The sequence below is a fragment of the Saccostrea cucullata genome, unplaced genomic scaffold (genome assembly GCF_032062105.1).
Source record: "Saccostrea cucullata isolate Sc308-1 unplaced genomic scaffold, CSIRO_AGI_Scuc_v1 ctg794, whole genome shotgun sequence".
Taxonomy (NCBI): domain Eukaryota; kingdom Metazoa; phylum Mollusca; class Bivalvia; order Ostreida; family Ostreidae; genus Saccostrea; species Saccostrea cuccullata.
The window spans coordinates 234403-254865 of NW_026929297.1; the positions used below are offsets into that span (position 1 = coordinate 234403).

The window sequence follows — 20463 nt, forward strand, 5'->3', positions numbered from 1 at the left end:
CGAGGCTTTTATATTTCAAACAACATTTCGAGACCGAGGAGGTTATTCTGCATCATTCACGACAACAAGGACTTTATTTCTATTCTACCAAGGGCGATAAATGCGGCGGATTGTTTCCTCTATAGAGAAACGAATTAGGTCACGATGTCTCGTTTATGCTCTTCTATTTAACACCAGAGAGAAATTTTGTTGACTTACCTATATATGGAATGTAGATGATTTGAGCTTTCGTTGCATTAAAAATAGTCTTGTTTAATTACAAATTTGTTCGTAATATGTATTGATCAGCTAAACTGAATATACAAAAACAGAATCATGTTCTTGTTTTACTGCTTAAATCACGTTGTTCAATGTGTAGGGAGGTCTGTGGAAAAGCCCCGCTTAGCTATAAAAACAGACATTCATCAGCAACTTGATGCAATTTACAGTGTTTATACTGCAAAAGACGACACATCGATGCGGTCTAAACAAGTATTTCATTCTACAGCCAAACATGCATTTAAATTGTTCAAATTTGATACGTGTTTCTGATCTATAATTTTTTGATGACGTTCGTGATTTATTGGAGAAAAATGTCTGGCGGCTTCCTTTGAAGTTTTCAATAACCGTGGTAGAATTCAGATTATTCTATAGACAAGTTGCAATTTATTTTTCATTTACACCAAGACAGTCCATTATGTTCAGAAAATAAAAATGTATTTCAGTGTCATTTTCATCTACCAATAATTCTTTAAAAAGACACTACAAATTTAAGCGTACAAAATGCAGATATATATTTATCACATACTTTCCCCTTTATCCTGTTGATATAGCTCATGTGATATTGTTTTCGTATCAACACTATGTATTCCTACGCCGCGTGACATAATGTAAATAAACAAATACATGTGTATGATGGAGAAAATGACTTAATTTGTCAAATTTTACTTTATTTGATGTATTTTAACAAGTTTTCATTCAGTAATTAAAAAAATTAGCACTGAAATATTTTCTTTCTTTTATTTTTGTATGAACTATTTCATACAGCGTAATTTTATTTATTACGTTATTTGGTCCGAGGTAACCGAAAAGGAACTTTGAATTAGAAATAACGACAAAATACACATTTATAGTGAACAAAAATATGTGATAAAAAGAATCTCCCATGGTTTGTGGTTTGATATGATTTTTATCCAACTCGTTGTGTGTTTTCTCGCCAAGGCTCGTTGGATAAAAATCATATCAAACTACAAACCATATTTATCACAATTTTGTTTATTTTTATGGACTTTTTGTTTTTCTCTAAATGTTCTGCTCTATACTTAATTTACATACTTAGGTGGATACAAATTGATGAAATTATATGCATGGTTATAAATCATTTATTTTGTCTACATAATAAACACAAAACCCTCCTCTCCGCCTTTTTCATATATAATGTAAATCAAATACGGAAAACCATGTGCTTATTACCCATTTCCATGCGATTTAAAAGTCTCCGCCCCTTTAGTGCCACCTTAAAATCGAAAGCGGTCCAGTTCAATTTTCCGGAATTTATGGCTTAAACATGTTCTTTTCAATAGCATTGTATGTAATTATAGAAAAATGCATGACGAAAAATTCTAGAAATAAATATCAAAAACATATGCTTGCACATTAATCATAGGTTAATTTAGCGATATATTGTAATGTTAAGCTTAAAATGGGTAACCGAAAAGGTTCCAAATAACGGCCTTAAGTGCAGTCATTCTTTGTTTGTATTGAGCCGTGAAGTTCCATTTCACCATATTATCTTGCTTGGCTATGCATTATTCTGTTAAATTAAACAACAATAGATTATAAGAGGCACACATTTTAGCTAAGAAATTTGAATTTTGGGAGAAAAAGGGGTGTTATTTATACTAAAGTGCATTTGTTCTTTTTTGTGGCCCCGTGGGGATTCGGGTTAGAATAGGTTCTCAGTACCCCCTTGCTTGTCGTAAAAGACGACGACTAAATGGGGCGGTCCTTCGGATGAGGCCGTATAAACCGAGGCCCCGTGTAACAGCAGGTGTGGCACGATAAAGATCCCTCCCTGCTCAAAGGCCCTGAGTCCCGAGCATAGGCCTAAATTTGCAGCCCTTCACCGGCAATGGTGACGTCTCCATATCAGTGAAATATTCTGGAGAGGGACGTTAATCAATATACAATCAATCAATCAATCTTTTTTTGTGCTGGAGTTTCAGTTTTTATGGTGATTATGTGCATTGATCTTTCTGAATGCTGTGTATTTGTAGCAGGGCTTGTTGCTCAAAGACCAATTTCTGGTTTATGTCAGCCTGTCCAAGGAAGGAAGTCCACACCATAGTAGCTATCTTAAAGTTTCTTGTAAAAATATCGTGCTTACTCCCAACCGCTAAATAAAGCAACGAAAATAAGAAGTTTTATCTATATAGATAAGCCCGAGCATGATTGTTTACATTCGGCGGTTCCAGGTTTACTCTGATCCTGATAAAATCGAACCGTGGTATATGGACCCCTAAACTAACTAACTTATCATTTATATTGATATTTTACAATATTTCTTCCCTATTTTTTTTTCTTTTCAAAAAAGATGATTGTATGTCAGTGAAGCCCTAAGTTTTTTTTGGTATCATTGAATTATGTTTTAAATTTGTGTAACATATTCTCCCACTTTCTGAAATTCTTATTTATCTGTTAATACAATATCAAATGTATGATTCATGTACGGAATTCATTCTACACTGTTAATGATCCCGGCTCTCTCTATTACTGATTATTTTGATTTTTTAAATCTTCTAAACTATTTGTTCAAATTTATACTTATTTAATATCATTGGTATAGGGTGCTCTGCACTGGAAAAAAAACCTAGTGAATTTAACTAGTGTGCCTCGTAAAGATAGTGTTAGTTGTGACAGCCTATGGTTGGCTGTTCTACTCACAATCATTTATTTTACTCCACTTAATTTTACTTCAGTAAAAATAAAACACTGGTCACTGCTACTCACAATAAAATATTTTACTACAGTATAAAAATTACTCCTTAATTCATCGGAAAAAAATACAATGTGGTCATTAAACACAAAATTATTTAATTTTACTCACTAAAAATATTAATAGTGCAGTAAAAATCAAATGATCACGGACTATGTTAGAAATTTGATGACTCACGGGTAAACAAGGATTTTACCGGGCCTGCTTACAGATATAATATATATTGCACACTCAGTAAGCCACATGACTCGAAATATAGTTCATTTACAAAAATCCAATTCATATTTCATATGTTATATCTTTCTATAAAGAATGCAAAGTGTACCAGTAGATGAGAAAAATATTCATTATTTTAAATAAGACCGCATGGGATACATGTATAAAAAGAATCATTGATTGAGCACTGAGTGAGCATACAAATTACTTGAAACCACCAGAGAAATCTTGGAAGAAATACATAGTTAATGGGTAGGGCAGAGCAAAAGTAGGATCGGTATAGATGGGAAACATCTTCAAAAATTTTCTTGAGAACAGCAAAGCCATGATTATTGTTCATATTTATATGGAAGCATCCTCAGGAAGTGTAGATAAAAGTTTATTCAAGTTGTGACCACATGGCCAGTGGGGGTAGGGTGGGGGCACAATGGCCTATCAAAGTTTAACATAGCAATATATAGGAAAATCTTAAAAAATGTCATCCTCATGAACAACAAAGCTATGATTGTCCTTATTTATATTGAGGCATCATCAGGTAGTGAAGATTCAAATATGTTTGAATCATGACCCCCTGGTGCGCAGATGAGCAACTTGGTTTATAGATTTCTTTTTTTATTATATTTTAGAAGCGTTCATTTTTCTAACTTGAGATCATGTTAATGAAAGGCCTTATTTGTAAGGGTCATCTTATTGATGGCATTGTATGCATAAGTTTTTATATCTGATTTTTACAATCAAAGAACATTTACTTTACTAAAATGGTTGCTTCAATCTTAAGTTATCACAAATTTTTTCTAAGTCAATATGAATATGAAGCTTTAATTACGTAGCTTTTACTAATAAATGATTAAAAGTTTGCCTTCCGGAACAATTACAAATACTTAATGCATGAAAATAAATTATATGAAAAAATTCTGAATTGACAAGACTGTCGCCATTTGCCTCTCATTTCATTTTCATATCCAATAAAAGGAATAACCAGGTTTTAAAGGTTGTTTGAATAATTAATGTTCTTCCTTTAAATGATTTTTTTTTGTTTTCCAAACAGAACTACTTTCATTCATTTATATTGTTGATTTTTTTATTTATTTGCAGACAAATAAATTCGAAAGAGAAAACATTCCTCAGAGATGGATTTATAGCAATGGCATCAAAACTTTTGTCGACCGATCAAGAAAACTTTATCCATCTTGGACAAGTTTGCATAGACCTTTTAAAGATAATATTAAAAGATATTCTGAAAATTCATATTGAATCCAAGAAATTATATGCAGCAATTTCTTCATGTCCGACACTGACAACCGGAAAATACCAAATAAGATCAGACCAGAAGAAGATTTGTTTTATTCCCCCGCCTTCTGTTCCTGACTATGAGAAGTTTGATGTGTCCTTATTGTATGCATTGATACGAAATCTTTGCCCCAGCTTAAAACCAACACAGGGTTGGGGAAAAGATCCAACAAGTACAGATATACAAATTGGCGATGACATTGAGCGCCTTAGACTCTTTAGGAATGGCATGTTTGCACATTTGGATTCTACAGCCGTCCCAGATACAGAGTTTACTACAGCATGGAATAACTTAAAAATCATAATTCCCAGAACACAGGCATTTGTTAGATCAAATGGGATTAGCGCGGACTATGAGAGAGAGCTAGAAAATATCGAGAGATCTGATTTCGGTTTAAGTGATATGGAGAAATACAAAACCCTCTTGGAAGGAATATTATGCATTTTGAAGCGACAAGAAAATGAAGGTTAGTGAATAGACAAATAATTGCAGTTATATTCAACAATGCTTTTTTTATCTTAATGTTTTTTCCTATGTGATCAATTTTATAGAATTTCCAAGGATCGCAATAAATGGTGAAGACAAAGTAGTCTGTGGAAAGATGGTGCTCCTTGAGGCTAAAGTACAGCATCCTTCAAAGTCCCTTACCTGCACCATTATCTGGCAGAGAGTGAGACATAATGGCACAGAGCGGATTGTAACTAGTGAAGAGAAATACAAGGACAGCACCAGTAGAGAGCTGGTAATCCAAAAAGTATCAAAGGAAGACGAAGGCGAATACCAAGCTGTTATTCCATGGGTGATGGACGGGCAAACTCACAATATCACCAGCAATACTATCTTTCTAAGACCTCTAGGAGGTAATGTAGATTTAATTTATATAATTTAATTCTAGTTGGAACGCTGTATTTGATTGGATAAAAAATTTACTTCATATCGTATAAAATGGGTTGCCTACGTCACAATGACTTACGTCAAAAACGTATCAATCCGCCTGACGTTACATTCAAATTCCGTACAATTTGAAGTCATTTTGTCAGAATTTTCATCTTATTTCCTTACATCAGATGAATGAAATAAAATTATAAGCAATGAATTTAATACGGTATGAACTGGGTTGGGGCAGTTTACGCTTTATAAACCAGTTCATACCATATAAAATTGGCAGCTATTAAATTCATTCCTTAAATAATAAAAAAAAAAACACTTGAAATTTTCTTTTTTACAGACATTCTTCATAAAGGTATTGATGAAAATGTACTTAACTTGATTGATTTATTCATTTAATCAACAAAAATATGAACAATATTTTTTTTTTCAAATTTGATAAAATATATGTACAAATACTCTGAACAAAAGCAGTGCATTGATAATTCTCTATCATATGAATATTTGAGTTTTATATGAAGAAATGTTGTTTCTCTCTTTCCATACAAAAAACGAAAAAAATATATTTGCAACTAGATACATGGTACAATCCTACCTAAGTTTACTGCAAAAATGAATTATATCTAATTATCAATGCGTTTTACATGTAACATGATAGTACATACATGTATCTTCTAAGCATAAAAAAAAATGATGACACTTTATGAACGGACAATGTTTCTTAGTACATTTAAAGAATTTAAAGAAAAATCAGTCATTCCACGAATTTTTTAATCATTTCCAATGAAAATAAACAAAAACTTAGCTATGAATTGTATTTAAATTTCAATCGATCCACAGAGAAACCAACTTTAGAGAAACTTAATGTTAATACGGGAACAGTCGGGATAACATTAAATTACAAGTATAAGGTTTCACAAGATTCTCCAGAAGTAGATCACATTGCATGGACAAGGAATGGAGATGCTCTGAACATAGACCAGATAAAATATGTTGGTGGAGGTTTATTGGACACATACTTCAGCATCACATCCCCGACGTGTGAAGATCGTGGTACATATACCTGTATTGTGGGCAATGCTGTCGGAAATATTGCAGAGTCTCTTTTGCTAGGTAATGGATTGATGGATGGATCAAGAAAATCAAGATAGATTTAATAGAATTGTCCATGTTTTTTTCTCGTTTCTGGTTAAAAACGTTTTAATTGTTGGGTTAACATTATACTATATATAATCGATATAATATTGCATCTTTTGCCTTTTTAATTTTTTTTATCTCTTTTATAATTATAATTGCAGATTTTCCAAATGCAACAATATCAACTGAAAACTTCGTCGTCTATGGAAATGAAACACGGATTGACTCAAAGTTAATATCCTGCCCACCTTGTGAAAGAGTGGTTTGGCAAAAGAGTTCAGATTTACTTAGTACATTTAATGATATAGATGTGAGCAGCCCAAAATATTATGGAACCAAACTAGATCCGAGGAACCCGATTCTTGTTTTAAGAGAAGCCGACTTTGAGGACAGGCTGTTTTATAGACTTTTGACAAGAAACAAAATCGGAGAGCGTTTGAGTAACACCGTTTTTATCGACGTTACAGGATGTGAGTATAAAAAGATTTATCTTATACCTCATGTATTATTAAATATTAATAAAGATTGACTAAAAAAATCTTATGTTATATTGTAGGTCGACCAAATATTATCTCTTGTAGTCCTGTAACAAATAGAACGAAAAAATCAGTTTCTTTGAGATGTGATGTCTTTCCTCCTGAAAACTCGCCTCCATTAAATGAAATTGTATGGATGAAAAATGATAAAATAATAGACATAGCCCAAAGTGGAGGGAAATATATAGGAGGGACCATTAAAGATGCAACACTGGTCATAAACGATGTAAATGAACATGACGCTGGATCGTTCCAGTGTAGAGCTTCGAATGCTTTGGGATCAACTTTAGGAAAAGTAATTGTTCTAAGTGAGTACTTTTTAAAATTGATGTTAATCAGCTTAATTGTTTTTTACCCCTTATATGGTATATTCGCATTTTTACGCATCTGGTGGTAAAAAGATGTTAGGAGTAATCAAAAATATGTAATTTTTTGATACTGTGAATATAGAAATAGATTTTTTATCATTAGAAGGAAGAAACATTTGCAAAAAAGATTTGTTCTTTTTTTCTCATCTTATTTACTTTTTTTAGTCTTGAGTTAGACAAGATGTATTATTTCAGTTATATTTACTTGAAATCCACGTGGTACAATCACTTATCGATTTTTTGTGGCAGAGAACATATGTATGTTTTATCAAAATTAGATAGTTTATTCAATTAGATGTGTAAGAAAATAGTATCTTGTAAAGAATAAAAATAAACACAGTTCAGGTATGTAGTATGTTGCTATGTTTTAACATCAAAGTTTAATCTTCTTAAATATTTTACTAAACAAAAAAAAAAACTAAAATACGACAAATTGTTGAATAAATAAAAATTACTCGGTGATTTGTGCATATTTTGTTGTCATTGCAGAGAATATTTTAAAGTCATTTTTAACAACTTCAGAGTATTTGCTTTCAGAATATATACGTTCGGATTTAGAAATAAAGAAGAAGGTATGGTTTCAGCTTTATTGCGCCCTAAAAATGTAATGACATCAAAAAGTATTGAAACTGGCTTAAATATTAGTTAAATAAAGGACTCTGTTAAATCAGGAAAGAATATGGCATGAAGGATTACCATTCTGCAAATATGACGTCATTAATGTGAAGCATTTCTCTATTTTCAACAGAAAAAGCCTCAAAATGGCACATTTCAAGCGTGATTTTCCTTTAGAAAACAGTGTCCACAGCCGTCGCCCACGTTAATTTTTTGATATTTTGTGCAAAATTCAATAACAAATCACATATCTCAAGATCTTTGTGGGCGATGCCTGTGGACCATGTCATCTGAAAGAAAATTCCATTGAAAATTGGTGTCTTCTGCAACTTTTTAAGAAAATACGGGAAAATGCACATGTTTATGACGTCATAATTAGCATTTAAAAACACATGTGAGAAAAATGACTTGTATGATTTTTCTGCATTGAATTTCAATTATTTAAAAAGCATGAGTTTTCAACTTTTACACCAGTTCCATTTTTTAGAAAATCACAGGGCAGAATTTGTATGGAAACCATATCTTTTCCTTTACAAAAAATACCCGAAACATGCATTAAAATCTTGATATCATTTTATCCTTAAAATGCTAAAAATCTTTGTCATGAAAGAAGCCAATCTGTCATAGAGATAATTTAGTAAGCTAACCTCTCGTTATTTCAAACTTAACATGTCCGAGAAAAAAACTTCGAGATATCCGATGATTCTAGCTAGATATTGAGGATAAAATACTTACTGGTTGGGACTACCGAATTACTTTGACATATCCATGCTTTTAGAGATATCGTCGCTAGAGCTACCGAAGTTTAATAGTATTTCATTCAATGAAACAAATGGAGATAACAAACAGTATCCAAGAGCAAAATTCCATAAAACAATACAAAATGGAAGCAGAGCAAACACGGACCTTCAAAACATTGGAGGTGGGATCAGGTGTCATGGAGGAGTGTGCATTCCCTGCCGACTGGTCACAACCGCCGTGTATCCTTGTCATGATCGGGAAATAAAAGAAAAATATATCGTAAAATTAGTATATAGATAATGGACGAACAATTAGTATGAAAAACGTTCGTCGGCATTTGACTCAATTGTTAAATTGTATTTGCTGACAAGGACATTGTATCAACCAAGAACTTGATGAGACAGCTGATATTCTTGTTTCATCAACTTCTTCATCAAAAGTTTTTCTTATTTTAGAAAATGTTAATAAGTAGAGCATGCAAAGTATTCAATCAAATTAGTCATAGTTGCAGTTTATAACGAATTTTTGAGAGGACCCTTGTATGGTTTACTTAAAAAATACGTCTGGTTGAATAATTACTTTCATTATTTATGAATTATATTTATATTTTAGTTACTTTAAAGCGACATAAAAATATATCAACTGCAAGCAACCATGAAATTTATAACCCCAGAAATTAGTTCATATAAAAATTCAACTCGGCAATGATAACTCAGTTGATTTCTTTGTAAACTGAAAAGTCACCCTATCGATTTTTCAAAATTGTATCCTGGAACCATTATTTGTACAGCATAATTTATAGTAATCCTTTATTTTTCATATTAATAAATATTTGTGGAAGCTGTAGGTATTATAGTCTAAAAGACGGTATTTAGCAATGTACAATACTTCAGGTTTGTTATATCCAAAACCCGCGTAGGACCGGGGTAATAGTAGAAAAATGTTAACAGTATATAAACCATATAAAATAAAAATACTACAAGTGTGGGTTTCCATACTTTTGAATTTTTGCAAATCTTGGAGAAGAAACATTATATTGGAATCATTTCAATCATAGCAATCAACACACAAACAGACACGCTTTTACATCACATAATACATATACACGAGAAAAAATGGATTGTCTGGACTTTCCGATTTTAGCTTTAATGTCTTAGAACAAATTCAGAATGTAGTGATAACAAAAATGATAAAATCTGAAAAGAATACTCCCTTGACATTACAAACAAGTTTTGACAAATGAACATATCCATAGTTTCTATTTCAATACCTTACAGGTGTCCCTGAGATTCAAATACAACGAGAAGAAAGGACAGAAACAAACACTTTACATTTTACAGCATCCATTGAATCATTTCCGGCGGCCTTTTCTGTCCACTGGAGTAAGAAAAACAAAGATAAAGATGAATATACGCCAATAGATGTCAATGAAGAGGAATGTAGAGGAACTTCGAACTCTCTCCCACATCCTCTGCTGGTTACCACACAAAGGAACTTGATTTGCAAAAGTTTCAAAATAGAGGCACGAAATTTCATTGGAGCCAGTACAAAATATATCCCAGGTTGTTTACAGAACACAAATATTATCTACATCGTTTTATGAACGTATATTTTACATATTTTTACGTATATTTTGTGTCTTTTAATCACAAACAAATTAAAATAGAAATGAACACTACTCAGCATATTTTCCTTACTTATCAACATTTCCTTATCAACATATCTCATCGATTAATGAAAACATCATTAAAAGGGCAGCTTTTATCAAAGTCTTTAATCGTATCTCTTAAACCTCTCAACCGATTTTGAAAGAATTCATTTTCAAATTTTATACCCTATAATGTAGAGTTTAAGCTATCACCAAGATTTTCTGATAATGTTATGAGTAGAAACACCATTTTAAACAAAAAATATTTCAAAGTGAAACTAAGATTCCAAAACCACTAAAAAGTCTCATAATCTAGCTTATTAATGCACTTGTTCTTTCCTGTTGTAATTGAAAATAATGCATTTTGAAATCTTTCAGATGACAGTTCTTCTCCAAGCTGTAATATGAGTGATAATAAAGGTATGAAAAATATTCAAATCAAATTCAGTTTTGTGTAAAAATGATATATGTAGAAGATAAAGACATATCGTTATCAAGATCATTGGACTTATAAATTGATATACCGTATAAGTGGAAATTTTAGCGAGAAGCAAATTTAGCGATTTCACTATAAAAATTGGTAGTTTATTTTTAGCGAGAAGTAATTTAAGCGATTTCATCAAATGCTCACTACAGAAGCTATTACAAATAATACACAAGTAATTTTAGCGATATTCAATTTTAACGATCGCAGCACCCTCGCTATTAATGCCAAAATTAAATCCTCGCTAAAATTTCTACTTATACGGTATAAACAAGTGTTCATTGTTCCAACCCACTTTTTACCGTATACGTTGGGTAACTTTTAAATTTCTTATAATTATTTTTTTACTTATTTAGTATAAGAAAAAAGTTTTCTGTCTTTATGATTATAACTTCAAATTGCACAAAATTTAAAAGTAACGACAAGTGAACCGATACTATTTTGACGCAAGTCATTGTGACTTAGGCTATCCATTTCATACGATATAAAGTAATGTTTTTCTCCAATAAAATTCAGTATTTTACTGTAAAATAAATATTTTCGTGGGAACACTTTTTTGAGGCTTGAGGAAAAATTTTGATTAGTGGGGATTTGATTTCGTGGGTGGAAAAGTGTTGATTTAAAAGATTTAACAAAAACTATTCGCTCCATTTTAAAAATATATATGTTTTGTACCCGCGGAGCACACTTAACGGTAAAGTAACGTCAAAACATTGCGTCAAGAATTTCTAAAAAAAATTTTTATCCCTTTACATCTCACACAGTATAATCCAATGCCCACTCATTGAATCCTTTTTCTAATACTTAACATTTATATTTTTAAGAAACGCAAGTCACAGAGAATTTAAAACGTCGGAAAATTATTTGCAGTGCAGAAGGGCGAAAGTAACACGGGGCTAAAAATAACCCTGTATACAGTATAAGCAATTCTACCACGATTGCTGCAAAGAACAAAGAAATGCCGCGGACATTATTCTCTAACTATTCACGGACGTCATCAACAAACTATCAGCTCCGAAACACCTATCAAATTTGTACAGTTCAAATGCATATTTGAATGTAGAATAAAGTACTTGTTACACGATCAGCCGTATTTTATAGATCTTTGTAGAAAGGAAATAAAGTCCTTGTACGTGAATGATCTTCCTAGATCTCGAAATGTTGTTTAAAATATAACAGCCTCGGCTTACGAATCGGCTTTTATCTTTCAAACAACATTTCTCGATCTCGGATAACCTGCAACATTCACGTAAACGCTGACTTCATTTCTTTCAAAAATAAAAAGTAGGGGTTCAAAGAATTCAGAAAAAACATGATTAAATCCCGTGGTCTTATCAAATTCCGTACTTGTGTCGGATTTTTTTCTTTTGAACTCTACATGATTCTGTATCATAGAAAAAGGAGAAAATCTAAATTAATTAAAGTTTAAAGAAAACAGGTTTGGTCAAAAGCGCTTACTTCAGAACACTTCATCCTTCCTTTCTTTTTTATTTATAGGGTTAGGGTTAGGTTAAATGATAATTAAAGCAATTTATTGGAATTATTAATTTCTTTGAAAATTGTTTTCATTTATAGAAAATAGACTGAATGATATCTACAAGAAGAAAGGCTCTACAATAAGATTTAATAACCTGCACAATGTTCTCATTAGGGAGATACCTGAAGAAAGATTGAAGTCATTAAAAAGGTCCTTAAAAGGTAATAATGCACCATTGGTTTTTACAAAATCATGCATAAAAGAGAAAGTAAATATTGATGCATAAAATTAATCTACGCTTTTTCTTAGATTTAAGTATTTTTTCTTATTTCTTTTAGTTTGTATGTCATTTAACCTCTCTCTTTCTCTCTCGCTTATTATGTTGTTCGTTCATTATATCTGAATAATTTTTTTGAACCCACAATGCAAAACTTGCTTAAGCTACCTTATCGCAAGAAAAACAGGAACGTTTAACCAGAAATTCTTGATCAAATGGAGATATTGCAGATACATGTACATGTAAGTAGTAAAATTGAACGTTCTTCACTAAATTTAACAATTTCAGGCTTCGGTTTTGTAATGTACATGTAACTTAATTACGATGTACCGTGACCCTAGTGTATAGACGCATCAAATGTCACGTGTATTTAAACGATCGTGCCCAATCTAAATTCCAACTGAATAAGTAACTGCGCCCGCCCTAACGGTCGCAAGTGATCATATTATTCATCAATTTATTAATAAGTACTTGATCTCAACAATCCTTTATAAGAGACTATTAGCAGTTATCTTTATCACAATTGTCAGGCTACACCATCCAATTTAAAATACCGATCCCGATATATTTTCATAGTATTTAAATTTTTTATGGTACATGTAATTGTATTTCATACAGTGTCAAAGTACATTGTCATAAGCTTATAAACATGCATAAATGCTAATTATCAAATCCCTGTCTATCTTTATTTAAAACACAAAGTTTGATTTAACCCTCTGTAGTATATTTTGCGTAGTATGTCAAAGGCCAAGGTTAAAAGTGCTGCAAGGGTTGTGTTCTTCAAAATGTTTTACATTTTCTTCATAGCATAAACTTACCTCTTAAAAATGAAAAAGAAGTTGTATATTTGCACTGTCATTTTTTGAAAAAATAGCTCAGAGGTCAAGTTCAAGGACAGCTAGGTCGGAAAACATGGTCAAGCACAAAAGTCATTTTGCTAAACTATATATATGCAAAATATCATACCTCTTACAGTTCTGTAACAGAGAAATAAGGCGTTACGGAAGAACAAACGGACAGATGCCTGATTAAGTGATCCCCAAGTGCTGCTATGCTCTGCAGGCGCCACAAAAAGTAATGTAATGTTCGAGAATTCTTTTCTCTTGCAATCAGATCCTTGAAAATAAACTTGTTGTCATGAATTAAGTTATGTGTAAAAAAAAAATATAATGCTTATATACACAGTGATCTGACCTTATTTATGAGCATCGCCATGTTTTGATCACATTACACCCTCATAGATAGCTAAAGCACAATTACTATCGCTGTTGCTTTGATCATCTGCCATTTTGAAGTGTCTTTATGCATTTGCTGTGAGAAACGACTGTGTACGTTATTTTCTTCAATCCGGCGTCGTTCGGTAAATATACCACAAACATTTTGACTTACCAACAAGTTGAGGGAGTTAGGTTGAAGTTAGAAGCTCTTCAGACAAGTACGAGGTGATCAAATGTTCGAGAACTATCTTTATATCTACGAAACCACAATTCATATTAGAATGAAATTCGATACACCCGTAGCCATACACAAGTCTATACATAGCATGTGCGGAATAAAGTTTTACTCCTTGTTTGTGACGTCACAATGTGAAAATGTAGGTCACTTGTGACGAAAAATGGTTGTCGCAGTCGAACTCGTTCAACAAACGACTGTACAATTTATTGTATATCTTAGAAATCCCAATGCAGTATCATATAATAATTTGAACACAGTTAATTAAGATAAATGAGCTTCTAAAAATTTAATTAAGTGATTGGATTTATCGCTTTTGTAAAGGAAGGCAAATGGTTAAAAGTGATACTTGTCATCTTGCCTAGTGAAAGGAAGTTTGAAAAGAGATGTGTTTTTATTAAGCAATTTGCTATCAAAAACCTTCCATTTACATGTACACTTTGAGAAATAGTTGAATATTGAACAATAATATAATTATTAAATACGCAAGATGTCCTTTACTTTAGATTTGAAACATATTAGACATGATAAAAAGAAAACACCCATTCTCTATCCGCCTTGAAGAAAGGTCTCTCCCGAGACAGAAAAATTTGTGTGTTAATGGTCGCCATGCTTACTTTTGAAAAGGGTATTCTTTTACCCCACCTCTGTTGATTTTTCCGTAAAATCCTGGCTTACGATTGGTTAAAGTCTGTCACGTGAAGGCGGTGGATTACTTATACCCAGTCAGTTGCAAATCTATACCCGGTCTATGTATTACCTAACAAACATAACGTGACGTCATTATAGGCACAGTATAAGCGTGATGAAGCATTTAGCAGAGAAAACCATTTATAAACCACAGATAAAACGTTAATGTTTCATCGGTGGGGTAAATTCGTTACATAGTCTTTTAGTGACAGGGTATGGGATGATACCTGGTTAGTAAATTTCATACCTGACTCGGCTCCGCCTCGCCAAGTATCATCCCATACCCTGTCACTAAAAGACTATATAACTAATAATCCAACCATTCGGTTGCCGAGATTTGACCATTTATGACAAATGAACTGTTCTTGTCATGAAAATTAACTCACACGAAAAGATATATAAAACTCAGAAAAATCTTTCAACTTTTTTGAAAGAACGCTTCGGAGGGGGTCACATGACCGCCAATATCACGAGATTCGTGCATGCGCAAAACGATGGTTGATGTGCATTAAAATCAGAGAGGAGTATTTTAAATTGTTATCAACATTAAACCATATATTGTTTCTTTTATGGAAGTTATAAGTTCGCTAACTTTTTGATCACCCCTCGTAGAATCATTTGTTTTTCCAGGGCTCTTGACTTTTGTGTTGACTAGTAGGCGGCCATTAGACAAAACTGTTGGTATTTTAATTTTCTATCATCTTAAGAGTTATGAAATTTGTCCTGCCTTCTCTAAGAAACCTTGTGACCAGAAAGGTTGAGAAAAAAAAAATCATAAACAGTCATTTTAATACATCATCAAACCCAGGTTACTCATTATTTGAAAAAAATACAAACTATATATCGATAATTGTATCAAGGTATTTTTGACATGTGTAATATCAACTTTCTCAATAGAGTTTGTGCACGATTAGGTATGGGTTGATTAGACTGAAAGAATAAATAACCTTAAACTTATATATATTATACGGAACCTAATATATGTGAATTATTATGCAGCAAAACCCAGAGGTCTGCTGTTCTTTTATTTAAAAATAATAACACCCTTTTTTACTGTCATACTGTGTTAGATGGAACCTTACAGTTTTAAAATTTTGTATTTGGAATAAAAATGCCAGTCCTCTTTATCATTATCAGAAAAAATACGTTTGAAGGGATTTATGAGCGTAATTTAGTACAATGTTACCACTTTTCTCATTTTAAAAAGTTCACTGAATGAATCAAATTAACATGTCAACATCTCCAGTTACAAAAAAATTAATCTTTTCTTATATTGAAGATTCAGTTCTAAATACATGTAACATTTTACGATATTGTGAAACAATTTACAACATACAATTATGTCAGAAATGTGTCTTCGTTATAATATACATCATTATAATTCACATCACAAACAGCTTAAAAAATTTGTTCTTCTTAAACTGTTTTGTTGTCAATTTTTTGCATCACTGTATTTCAGTCTTATGGGATTTTCTCGCATATTTTTTCAAATATGCTATATGTTTAAAAATTCTTTGAATTTAAATTCATGTATATCTGATTTTACTGTTGTCTAATCCAGTACTGTAATAGAATATGCACAAAAGTAACACGACGATTAGTGCGCAAATTATGTTGCATTGATAATATTTTTTTTAATTTCATTTCTTCGTATGTGTACTGGAAGGAAAATGTTTGGCTTGTTGTCTGTTTATTTGATTTTTTTTCCGACTTCTAGTGGTTTCATCGAGGGACGTATCTGTCGAAAATATAGCGACTGTTGAAGATTTCTTCACAACTCTTTACGACGAGGGAATATTTAAAGAACAAGACGTAATTATGATGCAGTACCTATTGAGAAACATTGAACGCCCAGATCTGGAATTAAAATGTGTGGAATACGCAAGGAATAACAAACAATGTTACTTTGAAGAATCAAAACCGGCTGGTGAGAAAACAATATTAAGTCAATTTGTTGAGGACGTTAACTGTTTACATTGCTTAAATGAGGAATACATGTAGTATTTAAATATAGACCATAACCAGATATTAAATATTGTTGGCTTTGAATTGCAGACGACATCATTGACTAGTTTGACACACCGTTTTTTGGAAGTATACTTTGCACTTAATATTAGAATTAAAGTTAAAAAATCGTGATTTGAAAAATAAGATAGGGTTTTAATTATTTTTTAATATATTTCTCTTTTTTATTCAAGCTTATGTTTATAGAATACGAGGCCTGTTCGAAAATTATCGAGACATTGTGTATATTTTGCTTTCAAATGAACGTCCTTCGGTGAAAATTTGCATATACATTTGATATACATTAAAAATAAATAAAAGTAAAAAAACATTTTACAAATATATAAATATTAAATATTTTCTGTACAATGGTATATAAATGCGTCATCGGTATCCTGAGCAATCTCGAAATCAGATATTGAAAATATGTAACACCAACGTTCTAACACTTCGTGGACCCACAATAAAAGCGAAAATAATTCTGTTTATGTGTATAATTTTTCAGCTTTGATTCAAATTCATGTTGTGCAATTTTGATAGAGTTTTAATCAGGATTAAGGAGATCAAAAAAAATTATCGCGGTAAAGAAATCTGCTAAGACCGAAAACATCGATTTTGACTTCAAGGGCGGAGCAGCGAACATACCTAAAGTTTTGTGTAGCACAATGTAAAACTCGAGACACAACGACCTGCTAAAATAATAACTACGAAAAAAATGTGTTAGGGTTTGTTATTTCATTGGTATACATTTTTTTTAAATACATTCAACCAGAGTATAAATCAAAAGCTCCGGACGACCATCATTTATTACGAATGGTATTAATATCGTTACGGTATCAATATCGTTGACCCGTGTTGCATAAATCGGTACTGCATGACTTTAAGTCATCTTTTCCCACAAATGAAAAATATTACACTCGGGTAGCAACAACATACATTTTGAGGAAAAGTTTAAGAAAAGTAACGTTTTGTTTTTTGCACTGTGATATGTAATAACAAAGAAGGAAAAAGATTTAACGCTTCCCGATCGTTTTACATGCGAAACTATCCCTGGCTGACGTGACTTTAATATGACGTAGTTATGCTGCTCCGGCTCGATAGACATATGTATGTTTATCATTTCACGGAAACTTTTCTTATTACCATAGGAATTATAAATTTTGCGTAAGTGTTTTATTTGTTCTTTACAAAATGATCCTGAAATTATCTCCGTCCTTTATAGAGTAAATGCAATTGTCTCAATAATTTCCGAACAGTCCTCGTATAGAGGTTTTATCAAGTAAAATGGCAGATGTACAGTACCTACCAGACCCAACCTGACACAAAGCAGTCCCAGGGCAGTCCTGGGGACTGTTTTCTGGGACTGCCAAAACAGTCCCACAGCGGTCCCAGAGCAGTCCCAGCGGTCCCAGTGGGCGGGGTTTATAAACTTAATGGGGCGGAGCTGACTCAGAAATGAGATTTTCAATAAACAATGGAAGTCTAAAAGGCAGCTGATTTTTTTAATGAGCAGTATGCTAATCCTACTATTCGAAGGTCATTTACATTTATGAACAGTACGCGCATAGGAACACATTGAAATAATATTTATTGAAGAAAGAAAGCTTTCTGTAAAAGTCAATTTAGTTCAGTTTGAAAGACGCTATAGATTTTCAATAATCTTAAGGAGGATCATCATACCTATAGTTTATTTTAGAGTTCATTACAGCTATGCTGTCCAAAGTCGTGAACACAGCTAGTATACATACTTTATTCTCTAGGAATAAACCGTGAATGCTACAATGACAAAAAGAAAAAATACAATGTAGCACATGCAAATAGGCTAGGGAGTACAAAAACAAAGTTATAAATTACGCGAAAACAAAACATTCAAATGCATAAAATTCAATTAATCGTATATATAGAAAGAAATGCACTATTTATCACTTATATAAAGATGAAAATGAAATTACAAATATACATACACTGTGGGGGCTGTAAAAACACCAACGTTACAAGTTGTACATGCTGTAATAATAAGTTGTACATAAAACAAAACCTAATACGTTAAAAAATTTCCGGAACGGAACAACAAATGCACTTATATTGTAGATGTCAATCATCAAAATAGAGGTTTTGATATAAATATTATCTTTTGAAATTTTTTTTCTGATTTCAGAAAAATATTTTATTTCAAGTTTACTATTACTAGAATTGTAGGAATTTCACTGTCAAGCAATGAACAACTTCTTGGGTCATTTATACAACGTAATAATATTTCATAATAATTAATATTTTTTTTATTTAAAAGTTTTTTTTAAAAAAAAATCATGTCATTTTCTTCTTAATTTTTACAAGAATAAGTTAAACATTCTAAAGTTCTAAAGAGACAATGGATGAATTTCAATAAATAGCATGAGACAAATTGAACGAAGAATATTTTAAGGAAATAATTATCGAAATTCTAAAATATTTGGTATAAAAAGTTTACATGCAAGAGTTATCTATTCTTATTACCCAAGACTCAAAACACAAAGGAACGTTTGGACATTACATCTCGAATAAAGCTTTAATTTTATTGAGTGTATTTTAAAAACAAATAGACAGGTGTAAAAATCTACACTAAGTTCAGTAAAAAGGGCACGTAAGTTATTGTTTTTTATTATTTTTTTTAATTTCAACAAGGTTGTAGACTTTAACTTGAATTTCCCACATAACATACATGTTGCCATTGACAGACCTCACTGCCTTCGCAATGATATTGCATATTTCTTGTTTAGTGATAATTTACCTGTTGTTTTCCTTGGTTTGTACTTTTAAAACTCCTTCTTTTTATGCATAATTAATCAGTTTCTTGTGTTTAACTAATTACAACATGGACATCGCAGGTTTTATCTTTTTTCAAAGGCGTATTAATTATATTATACAATAATCTGTACAATTCTTCCCAAGAAGAAAAACAGACGAAAAAAATGAATGCTTTTTTGTGTGTAATTATCAAAACGTTGTCTTTATTTCTATGCTTTTAAATTGGCATTTTTTTCTTAAAGGATATTTATATAACTAAACAAGTTTTATATACTTTTTATCCTATTTTTGACAGAAACAGGATTTAAACACGTTCAGCTGCACGTGGAAAAAGACTTTAAAAATTTCACTGACATGGAAATGGACAACATAGTAGATACAGTAGCAGCTATAGTTGGCTGCGACAAAAGTTGTATAGAATTGGTTAGTGTGCGTCCAAACAGGAGTTTCATAATCGTACTCTCAATGAAAGCAAAGTTTGCTCGAATACTTGAACAAAAGGGTTCTTTCGGACTTACTAGATTATTGACGTACAATGTGGACTGGATTAAAGTTGGAAACAACACTATTAACATTGCACGGGGTAAGTGCCTAAACAGTCTGCAAATGCTATCAAATCTACTTTGTAAAGGCCTGTTTGCATATGAAGACATTTTTGTAATATTCATTTTTAAATCACTTTGAAAAGAAAGAAAACATGAAAGAAGAACTGAAAGATATCATATCGTATCAAGATACGGTTATCATTCGACCAATATTTCTTTAGTCTTTAGCACCCTTTTACAGTTCCTCACAGTATTTTTTGTTAGACATTTTGGATTTTTTAAACTTTAGCATGAGCATAACTGAATAGACGTAATTTGTTAAAATAAGCATCT

The 20463-nt window shown here is 31.9% G+C and overlaps 2 protein-coding genes across 2 annotated transcripts in view; both read left to right on the forward strand.

Annotated features, from left to right (window-relative positions):
* Positions 1-2326, forward strand: part of LOC134280369 (3-oxo-5-alpha-steroid 4-dehydrogenase 2-like) — a 46536-nt gene extending 44210 nt beyond the window's left edge. Inside the window, exon 6 of the mRNA XM_062762777.1 lies at positions 2256-2326. Within this exon, the coding sequence (XP_062618761.1) occupies positions 2256-2326 (71 nt within the window). The remainder of the gene's footprint in view (positions 1-2255) is intronic.
* The window catches only part of LOC134280370 (uncharacterized), a 32886-nt gene that overhangs the window by 5959 nt on the left and 6464 nt on the right, over positions 1-20463 (forward strand). Inside the window, exons 2-11 of the mRNA XM_062762778.1 lie at positions 4286-4947; positions 5033-5341; positions 6210-6482; positions 6668-6796; positions 7063-7350; positions 10044-10328; positions 10793-10834; positions 12474-12596; positions 16512-16721; positions 19881-20168. Coding sequence (XP_062618762.1) covers positions 4335-4947; positions 5033-5341; positions 6210-6482; positions 6668-6796; positions 7063-7350; positions 10044-10328; positions 10793-10834; positions 12474-12596; positions 16512-16721; positions 19881-20168 — 2560 coding nt within the window. The 5' untranslated portion in view covers positions 4286-4334. The remainder of the gene's footprint in view (positions 1-4285; positions 4948-5032; positions 5342-6209; positions 6483-6667; positions 6797-7062; positions 7351-10043; positions 10329-10792; positions 10835-12473; positions 12597-16511; positions 16722-19880; positions 20169-20463) is intronic.